At 47.6% G+C, this 20,450-nt stretch overlaps 1 protein-coding gene across 1 annotated transcript; it reads right to left on the bottom strand.

The window, feature by feature from the left end:
* Window positions 1-570: 570 nt before the first annotated feature.
* On the bottom strand, window positions 571-18,930 carry TNFSF15 (TNF superfamily member 15). The gene is made up of 4 exons (XM_036261821.1): window positions 18,664-18,930; window positions 6,424-6,466; window positions 5,208-5,255; window positions 571-1,044 (listed from the first exon to the last, which is right to left on the bottom strand). The coding sequence occupies exons 1-4, from the start codon at window positions 18,880-18,882 to the stop codon at window positions 593-595; spliced, it is 762 nt and encodes a 253-aa protein (XP_036117714.1). The 5' UTR covers window positions 18,883-18,930; the 3' UTR covers window positions 571-592.
* Between the last annotated feature and the right edge of the window lie 1,520 nt (window positions 18,931-20,450).

The following is a 20,450-nucleotide window of genomic DNA, read 5'->3' as shown; positions in this document are numbered from 1 at the left end:
GTACACAATAAAGGGAAAGGTAGCTTTTCTCATGTGCCATAGATAGCATCATGAAAACCAATTTCTCTTTCTGAGAACATTCGTGAGAGAATACCAGCTGTTATCACTTTTTTTTTTTGTTAGGCAAGGCACGAAACTATGTATCTGGGGAGACTGACGAAGGAGTTCTCCTCTGGAGGTTTGTACTGTTTTCCAGGGCTTTGGATTTTATTCAAGGCTCCTGATCTGAAGTGAGCGCCTCGTAATCACACTGAACAACCACTGTGCGCTCTGGCGACCACGGTGCGGGGGGAGGTACGGGGATGTTTTGAGTAGATCAGCCATTCATTTGGGGAGTGTTCTAGTTTTAGAAAATCACCCCTCTTCCAAGCAACCATAATAACACGCCTGATTTTCTTTTGCCTTTTCCCAATTCGTATTCTTAACAGGAAGGCATTTATAGTGTAGACTTTGGCTTGAAATTTCATAGCTAACCCGCTGCCTCTGTGGAATGCTTCGAGAAAACCCCTATACTTACTTATAATTACATATGAATGAAGAAAATTAGGAACTAGGAGGACAGGACCTTTACACAGTGATGTCTGGCTTGCCCCTATAGCAAGAAGGCTCCGAAGAAGGTTTTATCTTCTTTTGTGTAATCCACCAAAGAGATGTCACTGACGTTGACCGTCAGTTTGTCCCCTTCTTGCAAGGAGAACATGGCCCCGAGATAAATAGGTTGGAACCAGTTGGTACTTATTTCACACACTGTCTTGGTCCCCATGAGGAGCTCAGTGGGCTCGGGGTAGCTGTCTGTTACCTTGGTGATGACCACAATGATGGCATCTGGCTTGTTCCGTCGGTTCCCTTGGATTTCACCACACTTGGATGTGGTACCTCGGAAGGTGATCTGAGAGTAAACAAAGTAGTCTCCCGACAGCGGAATCACCAGGAATTTATTGGTGTAGTTCATCCGATTCTTGGTGAAGGCCAAGCCATGTTCATGTTGCCAGTCCAGAGCTGGGAACTGACTTCCCGAGGGCGGTGTGGGTGTTTGTCTCACAACTGCAAAGACAAGAGAGGTTTAATTTGCTTGCGTTGGAACCTGTGGACTTTGCAAAAAGTGTCTCATTATTAATTGAAATTTATTTTTATTGTTGTCAGTATTGCAGATGTCCCCCATTTTCCTCCCTTTGCCCCCTCCACCTGGCCCCCGCCTCTCCCCAGGCCTTCCCCGCACTGTCTGTGTCCATGGGCTAAGCACATATGCACATAATTTCTTTGGTTAATCTGCCCCCACCCTCCCCTCTGAGACCTGTCTGTCTATTCCATGCATCCATGTCTCTGGACCTATCTTGTTTGTCAGTTTATTTTGGAGAGTCCACATGTAAGTGAGATCAGGTGGTATTTGTTTTTCTCTGACTGGCTTATTTAACGTCATTATTTTTATTTATTTATTTATTTTTTTTATCCTCACCCGAGGACATTTTTCCATTTTTTGTTCAGGTAGAGTGGGAGGGAGAGAGAGGAACCAAGAGAGAGAGAGAGAGAGAGAAACATCGATGTGAAAGGGACACATCGAGTGGCTGCCACCCGCATGACCAACCAGGGCCGGGGACAAACTGCAACCGAGGTACATGCCCTTAGCGGGAACCGAACCCGGGTCTCTCAGGACCGCAGGCCGACGCTCTAACCGCTGAGCCAAACCGGCCAGGGCTAACGTCATTATTTTTAAAGAGTAAAGTGACTGAATAAAAGCAACAGCTAACAAGCTGCTGGAGGAAGGGTGAGTGGAAGATATTGTGTGAATATTTGTTCAGAGAGTAGAATCTTACGCCAGTGACCTGGGGCAAATTCCTTAGCCTCTCTGAGCCATAGTTTTCCTGACAAATTTAAATTACACCTGTGCCCTGTGATCCTGGAAAACAGTGAATGTTAGAAATCTCCTCACTGTTTTGGTTTGGGAAATCAGTGTACTGCAAAAAACCCCTCTTCCCCAAACGACTTAGGTACCGTTGATAGACACTTGTTTACCTACGACAAGGCCAAACACAACACTCTCCAAATTCCTATGTTTTGTCTTATAAATGATTAGCTGAGCTGTTTCATTTCTCATTGTTTCATTGGAACAAAATATTGTTAACTGAACTTTGATTAAGCTTCTCTCCTTCTTCCAGGTCCCCGAACTTGGGCCTACCCTCAGCCTGAGCCAGTATACAGTTCTGCTCTTATCATGCCAACCTTTCTCCCCCTTTCCTACACCTGGTTCTTTCTGGCTTTGTTTACTCCTCCCCATAAAAGAAAAGCCCTTTAGCCTAACTCTTGAGACACTTGCAAACTTCATGGTCAGGGGGGTCTCCCTATTGCAATAGTCTCTTCCCTCCCCCACACCCTCACCCTGCAGAAATCCTTTTGCATCAAGTCTCTTTCCTCACAAAGTCAGGATTTGTTTTTTATTTGACATTCCTTTCCTTCAAGAGAGGGGTGGGGGTGGGGGGACATAATAATACCCAGGGAAAGGATGAAAGAGATGGTGTGTATAAATCCCTAGCCATTAGGAATATTCTCTAAACAACATTTACTTACTGTTTTGGACATGCTCTGCTACAAAGAGGGGGCGTTTTAGAGAGAGACACATGTTTCTGTCACCCCCTTTTAACGGGGTCCAAAGCCACATGAAATATAGGTAGTGATCAATAAAAAATCTACAGCAGGGCAAATGTTGGAACCACAGATCCAGAACATTTTGGAAATGCTTCTCTGACATCGAAGGGGCCAAAATATAAGCCAATGTAATTCACTTGTGGAGTGAAGGGGACCAGGGCTCTGGACGGCTTGGGCCCCGTTCCAATCTCCATTCTGCAGCCCTAGGTTATTAGTCAACCATGGAGGTTCCTCCTCTCGGAGTCTCAATTTCCTGTCTGTGAACTGGAGATGAAGCTCTCTCCTAGTCTTGTTCTGAAGGTCAAGTGAATGAAAGAGACACAGACATTTTTATCTCAGTGGCTGGATACAGCATTACTCAATTCATATTTATTTTCTTTCCCCAAATAAACTAGCATCTTTCATTTCGACAGATTAAAAAATAAGCCTATTTTTAATTTAATTTTTTAAACCCTCGCCCGAGGACATGTTTTTAATGATTTTCAGAGAGAGTCAAAGAACGGGAGAGGGAGAGAGAGAAACATTGATGTGAGAGAGACACATTGATCAGTTGCCTCCTCTATGTGCCCTGACTGGGAATGAATCTGCCACCTTCTGGTGTACAGGATGATGTCCTTATGTTTGCGTTAATTACATGTATATGTTATGTAGAACATATGCATGAATGCAAGTGAATAGAATCAAACCATATTTCAAAGAAGATAATCTTCAATAAACTAATACCTTTTAGGGAAAATAAAAACACATTTTAATTTCTTACAGCTACTTTTGAGATCCACAGTAATCCCCATTATGTATTACTGTCAGCCACAGCTTTGGGACTGGTTATATTTAAAGAAGCGTTTAGCAACCTTCATACCTGGTGGTTGACCAGAAACCTGGTTCCCAGATTTTTTTTTTTCTAAAGCATCATTCCCATTGCTGACTAGAATGTGTTTTCTTTTGCAGCTATGGTACATGTTCAGAATGTGTGTGGTCTCCCCTGACCCCTGCACTAAGTGGCCTGGGGAGAGCTCTGTTACTTCTTTGCACATTCTGTGAAAGGCATTTTTATTAGTCACCCGGGATAGTCTCTATTACTTCTTTGTTGGTGATGCAGTAGATTAAAAAAGAAAAAATTCCTCCCAGATGATACAAAAGCAAAACTCATTTGAGTCTCTGTGTAAAGCAAGTTCTGTTAAATGGATACGCAATTCTGTTAAATTGATACACAATTAGCTCTGTCAACAGAACAGCAAGTAGGAGCGTGGGCAGGAAATATGCTGTAACAGAAACAGTGCCATTCTGACAGTCGAGCTCAGCTCTCAGCTCTTCTCAGTTCTGTCACTTGGGGTAAGTGAGTTTAGTTGCCCAAGCCTCAATGTCCCCATCTCATTGGGCTAATATGCAGATTAAATACATCGTAGATGTAAAATGCCTACCACAGTGTCTGGTGCATATTAGCACTTCAATAGAGCCTAGATTCCCTCATCAATTTCAACTCCCCTCATTCAATAGGAAGAGGGGGCGGCATCTCCATACTCAGTTTTTAGGGTTTTCCTGCCTAGCCTTTTCAATCTCACCCATTCTTACAGGTGAGTGCTAAGTGATGGCAATTTGGCATCTCACTGGTCCTAATCCTCATTCAGCACTCCCCACAAACAGCTTCCTCTTGAACAGATGTTAAGACACATATCTTGGGCTCACGGATATAACCCTGTGGATTGCAAATTTTTTATAGGTCAGGAGGGTATGGTTGCTTTTTAACTCTAGTTTTGCAGTGTTTTTTTTTTTTATTATTTTTTATTGTTGTTGTTTTAAATTGTTTTTTTTTTTATTTTTTTATTTTTAGAGCGAGAAGAAGGGAGAGGGAGAGAAAGATAGAAACATCGATGAGAGAGAACATCGATTGGCCGCCTCCTGCATGCCCCCCACTGGGAATTTGGCCCACAGACTGGGCATGTGTCCTGACTGGGAATCGAACTGGGGACCTCTTGGTGCATGGGTCGACGCTCAACCACTGAGCCACACTGGCCGGGCTGCAGTGGGTTTTTAACATCTTTCTGCACTGCTGTGCTCTTTTCTCTGCAGTCTTAGAGGGTTAGACAACTCCAGGGATGAGAGGCCAGGGATTTCAACACTGGACTTGGGGAGGTGGCTAACTGGTGATATACTGAGATTGCTCTTAATCTCTTCACATCAGTGCAAATTCTTTGGAAATACCTTCCTGAGTGTAAGTGTCCAGTAACTTCATTTTGAATAGGGCACAGATGGACTCGATAAATTGACAACCCCACTCAGGGCCGTTCGTCTTTGACCAGACTCAGAGTTACGTGACCAGAGTCACAGTTTCCTCTCAGAGTCGGAGGAAAGCCATTTCTGAATGACTGCACAAATGAAAGAGAGAAACAAGAGAGAAAGGAAGAGGGCTGATAGAATCTGAAAGAAAATGCCCAAGAAACCTGGGTTGTTAAGGGGCGTGGTTTCTAGTTTGAAACTACTAGAATGAGTTTTGGCAAACATGCTGAAACAAACCTCAGGCCCATGGCCCATGGTCTCCTGGAAAGCACATCAGGAAGAATTACCTGTCAGGTGTGCTCTTGGCTTATCTACATCAGCTCTGGAAGGTGCATCTGTAAGGAAAGGAGAAAAATGCTTTGTATGAGTCAGCAGGTGACTGGAATGAAGACAACATTTGGGGAGTTGCATGGTGCCTGCAACTGGAGAGGAATATTCCTTTTCTCCAGCTTGGCCCAGTTTCCCTTTTTGTGAGTTTGTTTTGTTTTTTACAGGAACAGAGAAGACTCAGGAAAAAGTCTTTTTTTTTTTTTAGGGAGAGAGGGGGAAAGAGAGAGAGAGAGAAACATCGATGTGAGAGAGACACATTGACTGGTTGCCACCCACACTCCAACAGGGCCGGGGACAAACTGCAACTGAGGTATGTGCCCTTAGCGGGAACCGAACCCGAAACTCTCTGGTCTGCAAGCCAACGTTCTGACTGCTGAGCCAAACCAGCCAGGGTGGGGAAAAAGTCTTAAGCACAAATGAATCTCGGGCTCCATGACATTAGACAAGTTATCTAACCTGTTTCAAACTTTGTTTCTCCATCTCTAAGATGGGCACATTAATTCCTACCATGGATGGAGCGTGTTCAGAATGATTCCTGGCATGTGATAGGTGCTCAATAAAGCTCATCTTGCCTCTCCTTTCCTCCTACTGCTTCTGTGGGAGCTAACTGGCCTTTTGCCCTTTTCATGGTCCCTTTAACTATAGCCGCTGAGGTATCTGGCTAGCCTAAGAGAATGGGGTGGGGACCACTCTGTAGCTATATGACTTTGACAGGTCCCTTTCTGGTCCTCTGTTCCCCTATCAGTTCTCCAGAAGACCTCAATTTCCTTTTGGCTTTTAGAAATGATTATATTGGACAAGTGTGTTCTAACTGCAGTGATAAAGATGATGATGTTGATGATAAAAATCACTGTATTCTTTTGATGTGGTAGGCATTATTGCAATACCTTTATAGGAATTAACTAATAGAATCTACTCAAACCCTGAGAGGTATGTACTATCAGAGCCATTTTTATAGGTGAGTAACATGAGACAGAGACAGGTGAAATTGTTTGGCCAAAGAGCATCCATCCACAGGCCCTGCACTTGGCCACGGCACCATTTTGCCTTCTTAGTGGCCAAGGAGGCCCCTCACTTCTCTGGGTTTGCATCCCTCTGAACATCCAAATACCAGAACTACTAAATATGCTCTTGTTCCCCACAAAAATCGGCATCAAATATTAACAAACTTACAAGCGCGCTGATGTGAAGGTCCAAATTCCTGTCCTTTTGAAGTCTGTTGGGAAAGAAAGATACAGTTCAGACCATGTGTGGACCTTGTGACCCCAACATCCATGCAGCTGTGCAAAGCATGGGTATGATGAAGATGCTGCTGCTGCCCACCCGGGTACTCTGAGATGAGGGAGAAGGGAATGAGAGTATTTGGTTGGTGGGACTCTTGCACCCAAGCTCTCCCCTTTTCTCCTCCAGGACCTAGTGACCTTTCTCTTTCTCGTGCTTGTCTCTGGAGCTCAACTTCAAGGTTCTTTCCTGGGAGCTTTTCCCGTTCTTTTCAAGGGCACCCCAGCATCTTGTCAATGGTTCTATTATTTGAACAAATAATTGCACTTGTTTCATTTTCCTTTTCCCACCACAATTTGGAAAATGGAACTATCTTTTAAAAATGATACCAAAAAAGAAATAATCATCGTGTTCTCTTTCTCAGTTTCTAGAATTCTTTCTTGTTTTCTTGTAATGCATGATGACTTTTTCTTCATTCCAATCCTAGTGTGTGAGCCATGTCAGGTGTACATGGTAATGGGACCATAGCTGCTTTGGAGGCAGGCAGACCTGGACTTGAATTCTAATTCCATCGTTTATTAACAACAGACTCTTGAGCAAGCCACTTTTTCCCTCTGAGCTTTGCTGTCCTCATCTGTAAAATGGGAATAATAGCATCCATAGCCCTAGATGACTCCCATGTTTGGGATGAGGATCAAATCAGATGAGCAAAATAAACTAACCAAATAGAAATAGACTCATAGGTACGGAGAACAGACCGAGAGCTGTCAGAGGGGAGGGGCTTGGGGGAGCAGGGTGAAAAATGTGAAGGGATGAAGCAAAAAAGCGAAACAAATCTCATAGACACAGACAACAGTGTGGTGATTACCAGAGGGATGGGGGTGAGGGTGGGGGGTAGAAGAGGGTAAAGGGGGGATAAATGGTGACAAAAGGAGACTTGACTTTGGGTGGTGAATACACAGGACAATATACAGATGATGTATTAAATAATCATGCACTCAAAACGATATAATTGTATTAACCAATGTTACCCCAATAAATTCAATTAAAGAACAAAAAAAAAGGAAAATGTATGAGTTAGTGCAAAGAAGGTTCAGAAGTGGAAGGAACCACCACTCCCATGCTGGAATAGAAGGCTGGGCAGCAAACCTAAGCTCTTTGCTGAGGAGTAAAATGCCATCTTACATTTTACAATGTTTCCAAAGAGCCTTCTCTGACATGCTTTTGACCCAACCCAGAGTCTTCAGCTTTGATTCTGGTAATTGCTTGGTCCCCACCACCAGGGATCCTCTCGTCGCCATGGACACTTGATCAGTTTTACCTCTTAAAACCCGTATGTGTGCGAGCATATACTCGTGACTGAGGAGTTGTGTGTCCGTGTTAGTAGGAGAGAAGGCGGCTCCGTCTGTGGGAAAGAGAGGTTTTGCCTCTGTGTATCTTCATGTGTCTGTGGTGTGGCGTTCTGTCCCACATACTTATGCGTGGCCCTGTGGAGGTGGCCAGGTCATTTCTGAGTCTAGGCCTGTGAGCAGTTCTGTGATAGTAGTGATTCTCTTCGAACCCAGACTGGCAGGCTCTTTTTCCTCCCAAGCCACACACCTTGACCTCTACTGGAAGCCTTCTTGAGGACAAAGATCTTGTCTTCGACTGACAAACTGACCTCACCGTCTCTCCAGCTCCCTTTTCTCTGCTTCCTAATTCTGTTAATGGTGCCAGTACTGCTTCCCCTCACTGCCGGGCCTAAAATTGGCTTCTTTCGTTCACAAACCCCCACTCTCACTTTTATTTTGCATGTGTTCTCTTTTGTGAATCCGCTTCCAGCCTCAGTGTGCTGCTTGCCTGGGTCTTTCCAAGAACCTCCTAACAGGTCTCTCCTGCATCTAGTTTCTCCTTTTCTCGAATCCATCTCCCAGCCTGCCTTCCGAGGGTTTGTTCCTAAAGCACGACTTTATCTTGGCATTTGAAGTTCCAGTTTACCATCCCAGCCCCACAGGTGGGAGAACCAGGGGAAACTGCCCCTGACCCGAGTCTTACAGGTCCCACAGGTATTAGCCAGGTGATAAAAGGTCACAGCCATTCTAGACAAGGCCAGCAGCTGTGCAAGAGTAAGGCGGCCCCACAGCACAGGGGAACAGTTGGATGACTGAAAGGATTTCTGCTTCCAGATGAACATGTTACACACATTTAGCACGGGGTCACGATTACAAAGGTCTTTGAAAATCTAAACCAGGTTGATGCAACTACTTGTCCAGCATTAATAACTTTCATGGGCTTGGGAGGTGGAGAAGCTGCCCAGAAATAAGTTAATTTTGTAGCCAGTTTCCTCAGTTGCTATTGACAGAGCTGATAGAGAACCAGTCAGTCCTTTGGCAAGTCAGAAAACCGAAGGTGGGGTTCTCGAAGAGACTGGGGGAGAGCTTGGTTGCATCCCCTTGTGTAGGGAATGGTACTTTCCATGATTGGCCTTCTCTGACTCATTCACTTTGCCAAGAAAACGTATCCAACACTCTGCTTGTTTTGGGTTAGGCCGACACTCAGCTGAGTTTGGAACATTCCTTTTGGCTCACAGACCGCTTTTCCTCAACATGTATTTGGGATGTGAGCACATTTTTCTATTCGCTCTGCTGGGTTTCTGTAACTTGGGAACACATTTTATTTTCATGTATGGATGGATGTGTATGGATTTTGGCGGCTTCAGAATGCCACTAAATGTCTAGGGGCGGCGATAGTGCCAGTTGGCAGGTGTTGAAGAACACAGCACCCCAGAGACCCCAAGGAGAACACTGGCTGGGATTCTTTTTCCAAGAACCATATCTAAAGCCATCCCTTGTTGTTTTTCTTAATAATTGACTCTATCATGAGAGGAAGATTACTGTCATGGGAAGCAGGAACGAACGAAGAGGAGATTTGAGAGGAAGACATCGTAGTTTATTTGGGAAAAAGTTTATGCATTTGAGTTGGTTCAATGCCTGCTCTCCAGATGGTTGCTGGTAACACCAGGCCAGTGAAATGTCTACTGTTGCCCAACCCTGACTCATCTCCATCGCCTCTGGGTTTCTCTGGGGGACCCAGGAGATGGTGGCTGCTGATGGTCAATGCAGCATTGACTTCCAAATTTGAATAGACACAGTATTCAAGATCACCCCAGAAGAATGTAATTTATTTCCCCTAATTGCCTTCTCAAACCACTGGCCGAGAACCAGGATCCTATTTTATTTCTCCTCTTGAACATTCATCCCTCCCTGAAGTGATTTACTTATTTGAGTGTTTATTGATTTTCTTTCTCTAGTAGAATTCAAGCTGCATGCAGGCAAGGACCCGGTCTTTCTGCCTTGGTTACCACTATGCTCTGGCTGGCACCTCTGCTGGATGACCCAGCTGTCAGAACACGCTGATGCTTGGGCATCAAACAGACAAGCAGAGAAGAGAGCAGAGGATGGAGTCAGGTTCAGCGTCAGTGACTTTAGACAGAATTTTGCAAGGGAAAAGACGAGGAAAGACAACTTTTTATTTTAGAATGCGTGCAGTGTTTGGAGCCTGTTTCAATTAAAAAAATATAATTATGTAGAGGTGGGTGGCCCAAATCTTTTGGGGCCGGGGGAATCTTTTGGGGCCGGGGGCCTCTGCAGGCTTTCATCAGCTCTGCTTGGAGCATAGTCATGGCTCTAGAAATGTTTGCTGACAGATGGGGGCTTCTGTCAGACGTTAGAGCCAGAAAAGGCCGGTGTGTACAGCGTGTCTGCCCATGGGCACCCGTGTTAGTGGGGTGTGGAAGCCCACCATCACCAGCACTTATTAGCCTGAACAAAGGAAGTGAAGCCTTTCACCCCTTAATTTCTATAGGTCAGGGAATATTCGCTCTTATTTGGTTTTCTTTCTTGGTATCCTCTCATTTTTTTGTTTTTGGTTTTGTATGTCGATTGGTAGTCCCTGACTCAAACTAACCATGACGTATGACTGTAGGCATTTTGGGGATTACTCGAACCCTTCAGACAGGAAAGGAGGAGGAGGAGGAGAGAAGGAGGCTCCTGTCGAGTTGAGGGCTTGCCGGTCCACGTTGGGGGTCTCTGTGTGTTCCTCATCCGATACTCCAGCTGCCCTCAAAGGACTGGATCACCTTTTTGTTAGAACAGTCTTTGTAAGCCAAAGGTCAGAGAAAAAGGGGAGGGTCTAGGATCGGGACCTTTAGACCCAGCACAGACCCTGGCACATATCAGGAGCCCCATGAACGTTAGCTGAGCATACACAAGGGAAGATCGGACCTGAAGCAAGAGGGTCTTTGAGATGATCTTGGCGTTTCCCCAGATAAATCCCTTGAGTGTGTTTTAACTATTGACCCCTTTGCCCTTTCTCCCATGTTCTCCAGTCACTGTCCAGTATGTTAAAACTGGGACAGATAGCCATCGCCTGCCCTCATACATGCCTCAGTGGCAAAGGCCTAGGGGTTTCATGGCGCATCCTAGCCTCCTAGCACTTCCGGGGGAAATACACAGACATTTGCCTGCTTGTCTTTTTCTCTTGCATATGCCCGTTCATACTCGCACAAGGATAAATCCGACCTAGAAATGTTTTATTCCAAAGCCCCTTCATTTCACCATCCGCGAAGGTGCTCTGGCCAAGGCTTTCATTGACAGGCAGCATTCAGAGTGGCGCAGAGCAAAGAAACGTGGAAATCCCAGGTCTGTTACTTCCTGGCGGTCTGACTTTGGCGTGTCACCTAACCTCAATGAGACTGTTTCCTCCTCCATCAGAGCAAAGATTCTTTCCTCCTAGGACTGTCGTGGTGGCCAAGAAGGAACGTACACATGAAGTGGATATCCAATTCGTTTTCCGCCTTTCTCTGGGCTCAATAAAGGCTGTGGCATACGCTGTTGGTTCTGCAGAGCTTCCGTGCTTTCATCATGTCAGTGACAAACAGCAGCCACTCCGTGTCTCTGCATGACCAGTGGCAGATCGGCACCCTTCAAGGGCTCTGGGAAGCTTCCTCCTTCTCCCAACAGGAGAGCCTTCCTTAGTCCGCAGTTTGCTTCTGGACTTCTGCCCTCTTAGGATGCACAGGAGCGGAGAGAATGGAAGGTACGCCGCCCCCTACACGCGTACAAAACCCAGTAGCTGCTGTCAGCCAGGGAGCCTCATTAAAGAGCCCAGGCAGCGGATGACCTCTTGCAGCCATGTCCTGCTGCAGCTGGGCAGTGTGTGGTCCGTCGGGTGTGACCGCTGGCCACAGACCGATGCATGTGGTGACTTCAACAGGCGAACGAATGGAGCCTGGAATCCCCAGCTGGGAGCGGCGGCGGCTGCTCGGCGTTCACACCGGCAGCTCCCGCCCTCCCTTCCTTTGCACTTGCATAACTCCCCTCCACAGCCTCGGCGTCCTCTGCCCACCGCCCGAGCTTTGGGGCGAGCGGGCTCCTCTTGGAGGACCTCCTGAGGCTACAGTCTGGGTCACCGAGTGCTCCGCATTTTGCAATTTACAAAGCACTTTTATCTCATCTATTCATTTGCTTCCTCTAAACAACACGGAAAGGGGATTATCAAGACTGTCCTCGTGCCAGCTGAGAAAACGGATTGAGGGAAAAAAGGGCTCGTCCAAGGTGCAGTGGGGAGGGAAATAATGTCTGTTGAGCATCTACTTCAGGGCAAACGCTTTTAGGATATCTCCTTGCAGAATTCTCAGCGCAGCGCTATGAAGATAGCACTAAACTTCCTACTTTATAGACAGGGAGTGTAAGGCACCAGGAGGTCAGGTACCTTGTGCATTTCTCCCTCTCTCTCTCCACTCAGCAAACACTTAATGAGTGCTTTCTCTGTGCCAGGTATAGCCAGGTGCTCTCGGGAGGAAGGAGACTAGCTCTTATTGAGCACTTACTACGTGACAGGCACTTTTCAGGTGTCATTGGTAAATCCTCCTGACCACCCCAGGAGGTATAATTTGTTGGGCATATACCCAGAGGCAGACAAGTTATAGTGTTTAGGAGGAATGTAGATTTGAACCCCCATGTCACACTCTAGCTGTGTGACCGGGCACGTGGCTTAACTTTTCTAAGCCTCCGTTTCATCATCTCTAAAATGGAGGTAAGAGTAGAACTTTCCTCATTGTGCAACTTTAAGGATTGACTGAGATGATGCGTGTGGTAATGACAACAAACACGTGTTGCGTGTGTTTGTACCGGACACCAGACAAAGAGTTTTGTAGACGTGATCTCATTTATTCTCAAAACCCTAAATATGAAAAAGCTTAGCATGGAGCCGGGCATAGAATAAATTATTCCAAGGTCACAACTGGGATGTGGTGAAGCCATGGCTCTCCCTCAAGTCCGTGTCACTCTGACGCCTGAGCTGGCGTCACTGTCGGGCCCTGTTCTGGGAGGAGATGAGGGGTCTCAGTGACACGTGTGTGGGGGAGGGACTAGGGGCACAGGGAACGGGGGCCAGGGGTCTTGCAGGGATATTCAGGAAGAGATGGAAGCGAGATTAGAGGGAACCAAGGAGAACATGGGGGAGAGTATGTATATAGATGTTTCTAGAAGTAGGACCTGGAAGGGAAGGACAGAGACAGGGTACTGGCACAGCCCTGGGAGGCAGTGTCTCGTATGGCACCCTGACATTTCAGTGCCCGGGACCGAGTGCCTACTCTGCGGCAGGCTCCGGGCTGAGCCCGTGCGGGGCATTCTGTCATCTTGAGATGATGGTGGCCCGGTCTCTACACCCATCCTGAGGACAGTGAGAAGGCCCAGGCATGGTCAAGTGCAGCTGGATTATGCATGGAGTGGAGTGTGGGTTGAGGGTACAAGACCAGGATAGATAAGGAGGCCTGGAGATAGCCCACAAATGTCAGAGACCAAGAAAAGCCCTCCGACACGCACACCTGCTCTCTGGCTTGCTGTGGCGGGTTCCACAGCAGGTGAAGCTGTTTTCCAGGATGCGATTTCCCCGGCAGGGGAATTCCCTAATTACCACGTCCTAATGCCCTGCCTTCTGCCAGATGCTATAAACAGTTTATTTATAATTATACCTATTTCATACATAAAGAAGCTGAGGCCCCGGAAGTTTAGGTCACAGGGCTAAGAAATGGCTAGGTCGGAATTCAAAGTGGGTTTGAACCTCTGACCCATAGTTTTTCTGAGATGCAAATCTACCTAAGAGTCTCCAGGAGTCTAAATATCCTAAAACACTTTACCATGTCTATTTTTTTTGTATAGGTCACATATACATTTTGTACACGAGGCTATATGTTTAAAAATGTCTCTGCCTTTCCCTTGTCATCCAGACGTCCGGTTCCCCGACCTGGACAAAAGAGAGTCGCCAGTCTCTTTTGTCCTCTCCCTGAGACAGTCTGTATTTATAAACACATTCATATATGTGACAATGTGTTACTTTTTCCAGAAAACAAAGTGTTCCATACTCTGCTGTTTCGTCCTCTGCTTTTCCCCCCTCAATGCCGAATCTTAGAGAGATTTTCCATCCTTACATACAGAGATGCCTCATTAAAAAAACAAACAAAGCAGTCGCAGTTTTCCATTGCACGGAGGGACCGTGACGTAGCTAATTGCCGTGACGTAGATAATTGAGGCCTTACTTATGGACACATCACCTGAAGGCATTTATCCCCAACCTTTCCACACCTAATTGTGATTTCTGTCTGCAACTTACCTGGTGATGAGTCGGTCACATTGAGTCTTTTCTTATACAACCACCCCCTGAAGGAAGAGTCCCCCCTTACAAAATATGTATTTTTCAGTCCTGGGAACTGTTCTTGTTGCTGCTAATAGACACCTGGGACACTCCTGCAGTTGCTGTGGCTTTTGTCTGATGTGGGGGCCCAGCAAGAATGGGGCCAGCCCTGTTTGCTGGTGGAACGAGGCCCAACGACTGTAGAAATAGAATCTAGGTTTGGCTCTGCCCACCCTGACCTGCCATCTGAGACTGGACTTTTGCTTCCTATCTCTGATCCTTGGTTTCCTCAACTGGAAAACAAGGAGATAAGCCAGACCAAGGGTCAGCCACCTTTTCCTGTAAAGGGCCACACGGTCCACATTAACTTGGCAGGTGATATAATCATGGTGACGATGACCCAACTCCGCTCTTGTGACATGAAAACGGCCACAGATAGTGCATAAGTGAGTGGGCGTGGCTGTGTTCCAACAAAACTTTATTTACAAAAACAGGAAGTGGGTGAGATTTGGCCTGTGGGGCCCTGTTGCTGACCCCAGGACTAAGGGCATTTCCATCTCTTAGTTTCTGTGAATCTGTGAAGAGCTTTTCCTCTTCTACTCAGGGAACGGAAAGGGCAAACACCCACCCCGTGACCACATTGCCGGGCATTCGCTGCGGGCCTGATGCAGTTGACTTGGAATCCGCGTGGCACTTCAGCCGGGCAGGTAACACGGGAACCCGAGCTTGGAGTGGCTGTGTACCTGACTCACTCTCTTCTCTGGAAGCCTCCTCTTCTTAAGCCTCAACTCTTTTTTAGATTAGATTAGAAAATATTCTTAGCAATGCCAACCCCCTGTGCTCGTTCCAAGGATGGAAAGAGGAAGTCCCTTAGAGCGGTCCTGGCAGAGGGAACAGCCAAGTGAAGAGAGGGAACAGAAGAACACTTGGCGCGCTGGGGAGCGAGAAGGCAGATGGCTGGAGGCCCGTGACGAGGCAGGGGAGGGGGGGGGGAGTGGGACAAGATGAGGCCGCAGAGGTAGGGCCATGACACAATCCAGTGAAAGTTTTCAGTGAATCATTTTGGCTCTTGTGTGGAGAATCAAGCCCAGGCTTGTCCTTACAGAATGATTTGTTTTACACGAGGGTAATCCATTCATTCATCTCTAAAAGGGGTGAATGAAAAGCGCTTTTCGCAATCTCAAAGCTTGATGGTGAGTGGAGAGGAGGCAACATGGAAACCAACGAGACCTGGATTTGCCAACTCAGAGACACAGCTCTGTCCCGTCCCAGCTTTGTGACCTCAGGTGCTCACACAGCCTCTCTCCAAGTTCCCTGTCTGCCAAGTGTGGCTGCTGACCCCTCACTGCATTTCTGGCTGCTGTGAAAATGCAGGAGGATCAGCTTTGTGAGAGCTCTCTGCAAATGTGAAATGAGAGTTAAGGTCATGCTCGTGTTGTCATTCTTATAAGTGGCTTACCCTCTGCTGTTGGGCTTGCCTCTCAGGGCTGTGAAAGCATTGGAAGGGCTGGGTGACCCTCTCTCTTACTTCTCCTTGTGTTAGAGTTGATTGCCTTGTTGGGGCATTATAAATCCTTTGAAGACTAGATAGACCTTTTTTTTTTTCTCAATGACCTGGGAAATGTGCAGGGGAGACTAACACAGTGGAGGGGAACACTGAGCAGGGGTTAGATGGTCTGGTTTGCAGCTTTGGGCTGTACAACCTTAAATGGACTTGTTATCTCCAGTGGCCTGTGTTGTCTGAGGGGTCTGGACCTTAGGAACAGCATTGTGGCCATCCCTGACTTCCTTCTCCAGAAGCCCTTCCGTGAACCACCTCTACCCCCAAGTCTGGGCTGGGAGAACATCTTGAATTCCACAGCACACAGCCTATTTCCTTGTCTTGCGTCAGACCTGGAACTCCGTAAGGCCAAGACTTAGGCTTCTTGATATTTGTCTGATGCCTGGCACAGATGACGATCACATCACAGTAACTGCGTACGTCTTGTTCTCCCCATCGGCAGAGTATAGCTGCTCTCACACAGCCTTTGTCAGTGCTGTCGAAGTATTGATACTGGGCTTCTTTTGGTAGAAAGGTAAACAGGTTCAAAGAAATGAAGCCGGGTACCTGTTTTCACACGGCGGAATTGGCTGAGCTGGGAACCAAACTCAGGTTCTCGGAGCCATGACATTTCACTGTTAAGTCCATACCCACCCGAGCTCTGCTCAGCGACCTGCTGTTCCCTCCCTGAATCCCATCTTTTTTCTTTTCCTTTAAGACAAATCTTTTATCTCTGTTAGACTGAATATACAATTATTGCTCCCTAAGCGAACAACTCTTGCTTATAACTACAATTTAATTTCATGTTAACAGAACACAGAGGAATCCCATCTTCTTTGGTCTCCTCTGAGCTGGTTATTGTCTGCTAGCCACTCGGGATCCACCCTTCTTGGCCATCCCTGTGACCTTGGAGGATGACCTCTGGGCACACTTGCATGCTGGGAGCACAGTAGCCCGACTCCTCTCCCTTTCCTCTTCTCTCCTTGCTGTTGGGCAGACTCATGGTCTTCCTGTGCCCTGGCGGCAGCTCCTCCAGGCAGCCCTCCTACTTCACACTAGGTTTTCTTGGGTTCTTCTAAGTCTCCTCCCTCCTTTTGCCCCTTCAGGCCAAGGTTTGGTGACCTGCTGGGAATCCCCGGGATGCTTCCAGCCCTGGAGGTTCCCTCCAATCTGTCTGCATCTCAGCAAACAGGCCCTTCTTTGAACCCATTTCCAGCTCTTTAAACTTTTCTTCTTCAAATGCTCTTCAAATGCCAGCTGTTTCTTTTCCGGACCCCAATTGCTGCCTGTGTCCCTGCCTCACCCCCATTTTCCTTTGTCCTTCTTCTGATGCACCAGGAGTTTCACCTCCTGGCCAAACCACGCTCCAAGTGTCCTCGCATGTCCACGCTCCAGGGAGACTAGTTTAACCCGAACAGAATGTCCGTCAGCCTTTCCATTTCCTGCTTACCTACCAGCGGGCAGACACCCACACCTCCCCTCATCGGCTTCCTGCCTAGCGATGGCTCCCATCTCAAACTTTCTTCCCAACTGGGCAATTCGCTGGCCCCCTGGACCGCGGCATCTCACCTGATGGTCTTCTAGACCAACAGAGGTATTTTCTGGCTTCCGCCGACCTAGGGGATCCCAGACATTACTTTGGGCAGAGGGAGTGTTTCCCTTTGGAACGCAGGAGAGTGCATGTCACTGGAGTCACTCAGGAACAACTGTCTGCTGCTTCTGGATCAGGATGGACAGCGTCCCAGAGTGTGGACTGGATGCTGCAGTCTGGCTTCCCGGGAAACAGCACCATGGTGACCCTGGGGTCACGGCCTGACCTCTCGTGCCCTGCGTTGCTCCTCTAACATAAACAGCATTTCCAGATGGCCTGCATATTTCCACATTTTTCTCAACAATGGCACGTGGCCTCGGAGGCTGCTGCCCGCCCCAATCACGCTGTTTGCTCGCCGTGATGGGTGGTGCGAGGTGCACATGAGCCGTGGCTTGCTCTCTGCGTCTCTGCCTTGAAGTTGGCCAGCATGGCTTTGAAGCCAGGTTTCCAATGAAACCAGTGCAAAAGGCTGTTTTCTCCCGTGGAATGTAATACTTTGGACTGAAACTAAAGCAATCTTCCACAGATTATGCAAGAGCGTTTTTTAAAAAAGGGGTCTTCTGGAAAGGCACATTCTTCAGGCTTTAGGCGTTTTGATGTTCCTCGTTCCAAATTTTAAGCTTTCGCCTTCACATGTGTGTGCTCTCATGGTCCCCCCTAAACCCTGTGCATATTTTCTGACAACGCCCCCCAGCCCCCATCCCACCTCCCCCAGCAAGACCTGAAATGATAGACAGTCTGGTGAGCAGGGCTTTCTGGAGCATTGGAAAAGAATTGCTCCGAGCACAGCCAGGGGGTTGATTAAATAAGTTACTGCATGTACATGTATCGGACTCTAATACAAGCATCTGTATCTTCACGCTGCTGTGAATTTATTAGCAGTCAATTCAATGATAACATATTAAGACACTCAAAATTATCCCATCTTATGAAAAAATATGAACTTAAGCACGCCAAAATGTTACCGTTTTAGAATGGTTACCTCTACGGGGTTGTGGGTAATAATAATTATCTTCTTTTCCTGCTCTGTGCTTTCTAACTTTTTCCAATGACCATTTGTTAGTTATGTCATTTAAAGAGTTTTTTTTTTTTTTTTTTTTTTAAAGAAAAGGAACACTCCCAGCTTATTAGTGCACTATGATGATAACTATCTAAAAACACGTGGCTTGAGGTTTCTCCTACATACACATAAAAAGGAACAATTCTTTGAATGGGAACAAACACCCAATTGGGCCTGCCCATCCCTCACGTTCTGCATTTCCTGTGCATGTCGAGCAAGGCAGGAGAGGGGAGCGACGGCTCAGGGAGCCCTGGCCACGGCTGCGTGCGCTTGCTGATGCCCGCAGAGGGTCTGCGACGCCCAGGGGCAGCCGGCAGCCTTGCTTACCTGGAACACACTGGCCTCTCCTGGGGCTCTGGGCTGGCCAACGAGCAGGTAGGTGGTGAGCGCTGCCAGGAAGGGGAGTGACACCAGGCAACAGGTGAGAGCCCAGCGGGCGCTGCTGCTCCTGGCTGCTAGCCCGGCTCTCGCCTTGGGTCTGCAGCTGTGGTCCTCCGGCAGCATTTCCACGCTGGCTGTCTCCCCAAAGCCCAGGTCCTCTGCCATAGTCTTGCTGGTCCTGGAGACAGAGCTGACTCCTCCTGGGCAGGGAGACCCCCCATTAAATAGAAGACCAGCTCTCACAGTGGGTGAATTAATCACAGCTCCTCCTCCCCCTGCCTCTCCTCCTCCCGCTCCGCAGCGCCCTGCGGCCCGCCCTGTTAGGGAATGCACCGCCTACAACAGAAACCAAGTTTGGTTTAAGGAAAAAAAAAAAAAAAAGAAGAAGAAGAAAGCTTCCCAAACATATTTATGTATAGTGTGCTCATGTGCTCCTTCCTTCATTTACAGAAGGAAGTCAGGAAAGTCCCTGGAGGAGGAGAAATCTAATTCATCAAGTCAGTGGGTGGGGCAAATTAAAATATACCTGTTTCTGGGGCGGAGGCTGCCAGTTGTGCTGGTCTGGAAAGTGTGCTTCTGGAAGTGAGAGTGAGGGATGGGGGTGTGGTGGGGTGCAGCCTGGCACATGGAAATCGGGTTTGCATCACAGTGCGAAGTGCTGCCAAGCGCTGCGTCTGTCTGCACCTCACAGGAGTCCCATTCCCATTGCACAGACGTTCTGCAAGGTAAAGCCATGTGTCCAAGGTCGTCCAGGGATGAAGGCAGAGGAGCTAGGATGATGAACTAGTTCTTCTAAATCATGCTTTGGGGTTCTTGCCTCTCTCCCACACAACTACTCGTGAAAGGAAGGTGTATTCCTAGCCTGTGTTGACCAATTATCTAAGCAAAGAGTCTGAGGTCATAGAGGTGACTGTCTGTGAGCAGAGGACATTGACTTCTACTCTGTGACTAGTCCACAGCTGATTGAGCACCGGTGGTAAGCCTTGCCCAAAGCTGGGTGTGCATAGGGACCATAGGATGTGATAAAGGCTAACATTGATTAAACCCTTGCGTTGTGCTAGTCACTGTTCTAAGTGAGTTCAATGTATCGGTGAAATTATTTGATCCTGAGATAATCTTTTGGAGTAGTGATGTTATGATTCCCACGTGACAGTTAAGGGAATTGAAGCACGGAGGGCACACGGTAAAGCCTTGGCTGGGACTCAGACAGGCGGACTGCACAGCTCCAGCCATTCCAGGGCCCGTGGCGCCTCCCGCTGTGTCGTGCGTGTACTGGCCCCAGCAGGAGGTCACCCGTTCCAGTCAGGGGTGGGGAGGCTTCCTGGAGAAAGAAGCGGTGCTGGAATTAGACCTTGAAGCTCAAGGAGGGGGAGATCAGAGAAAAGTAGAGGTCTCTGCAAACAGATGGGTTTCAGGAAGAGAGCTTAAGGGTGTCCTGTGGCATTCGGTGGAAACCAGTCTGACTAGCGCCTCCATTCAATTGTTTTTTCTTTATATCACAGCCCAGCTCTTGAAAGGCCTTTTGTGACCTGGTCTCTGCCCACCGTCACCCCTCCCCAATGTCCAGCCTCACTGCTTACTAGCTTCCCAAGCTGCAGTTCCCTCAGTGTCCTGTGGCCAAGCTGCCCTGGGCACCGCGGTTCCCGCCACTCACTGTGAAACCTCCCCATCCTTTCCCTGCACATTGCTATGCTCCCCTAGTTTTTAACTTCGTGTAAAAAACTTTCCTGCAT

Source organism: Molossus molossus, unplaced genomic scaffold (genome assembly GCF_014108415.1).
Source record: "Molossus molossus isolate mMolMol1 unplaced genomic scaffold, mMolMol1.p scaffold_m16_p_14, whole genome shotgun sequence".
Taxonomy (NCBI): domain Eukaryota; kingdom Metazoa; phylum Chordata; class Mammalia; order Chiroptera; family Molossidae; genus Molossus; species Molossus molossus.
Note: the sequence above shows the minus strand (reverse complement) of the source record. Positions and strands in the feature narration are given on the sequence as shown.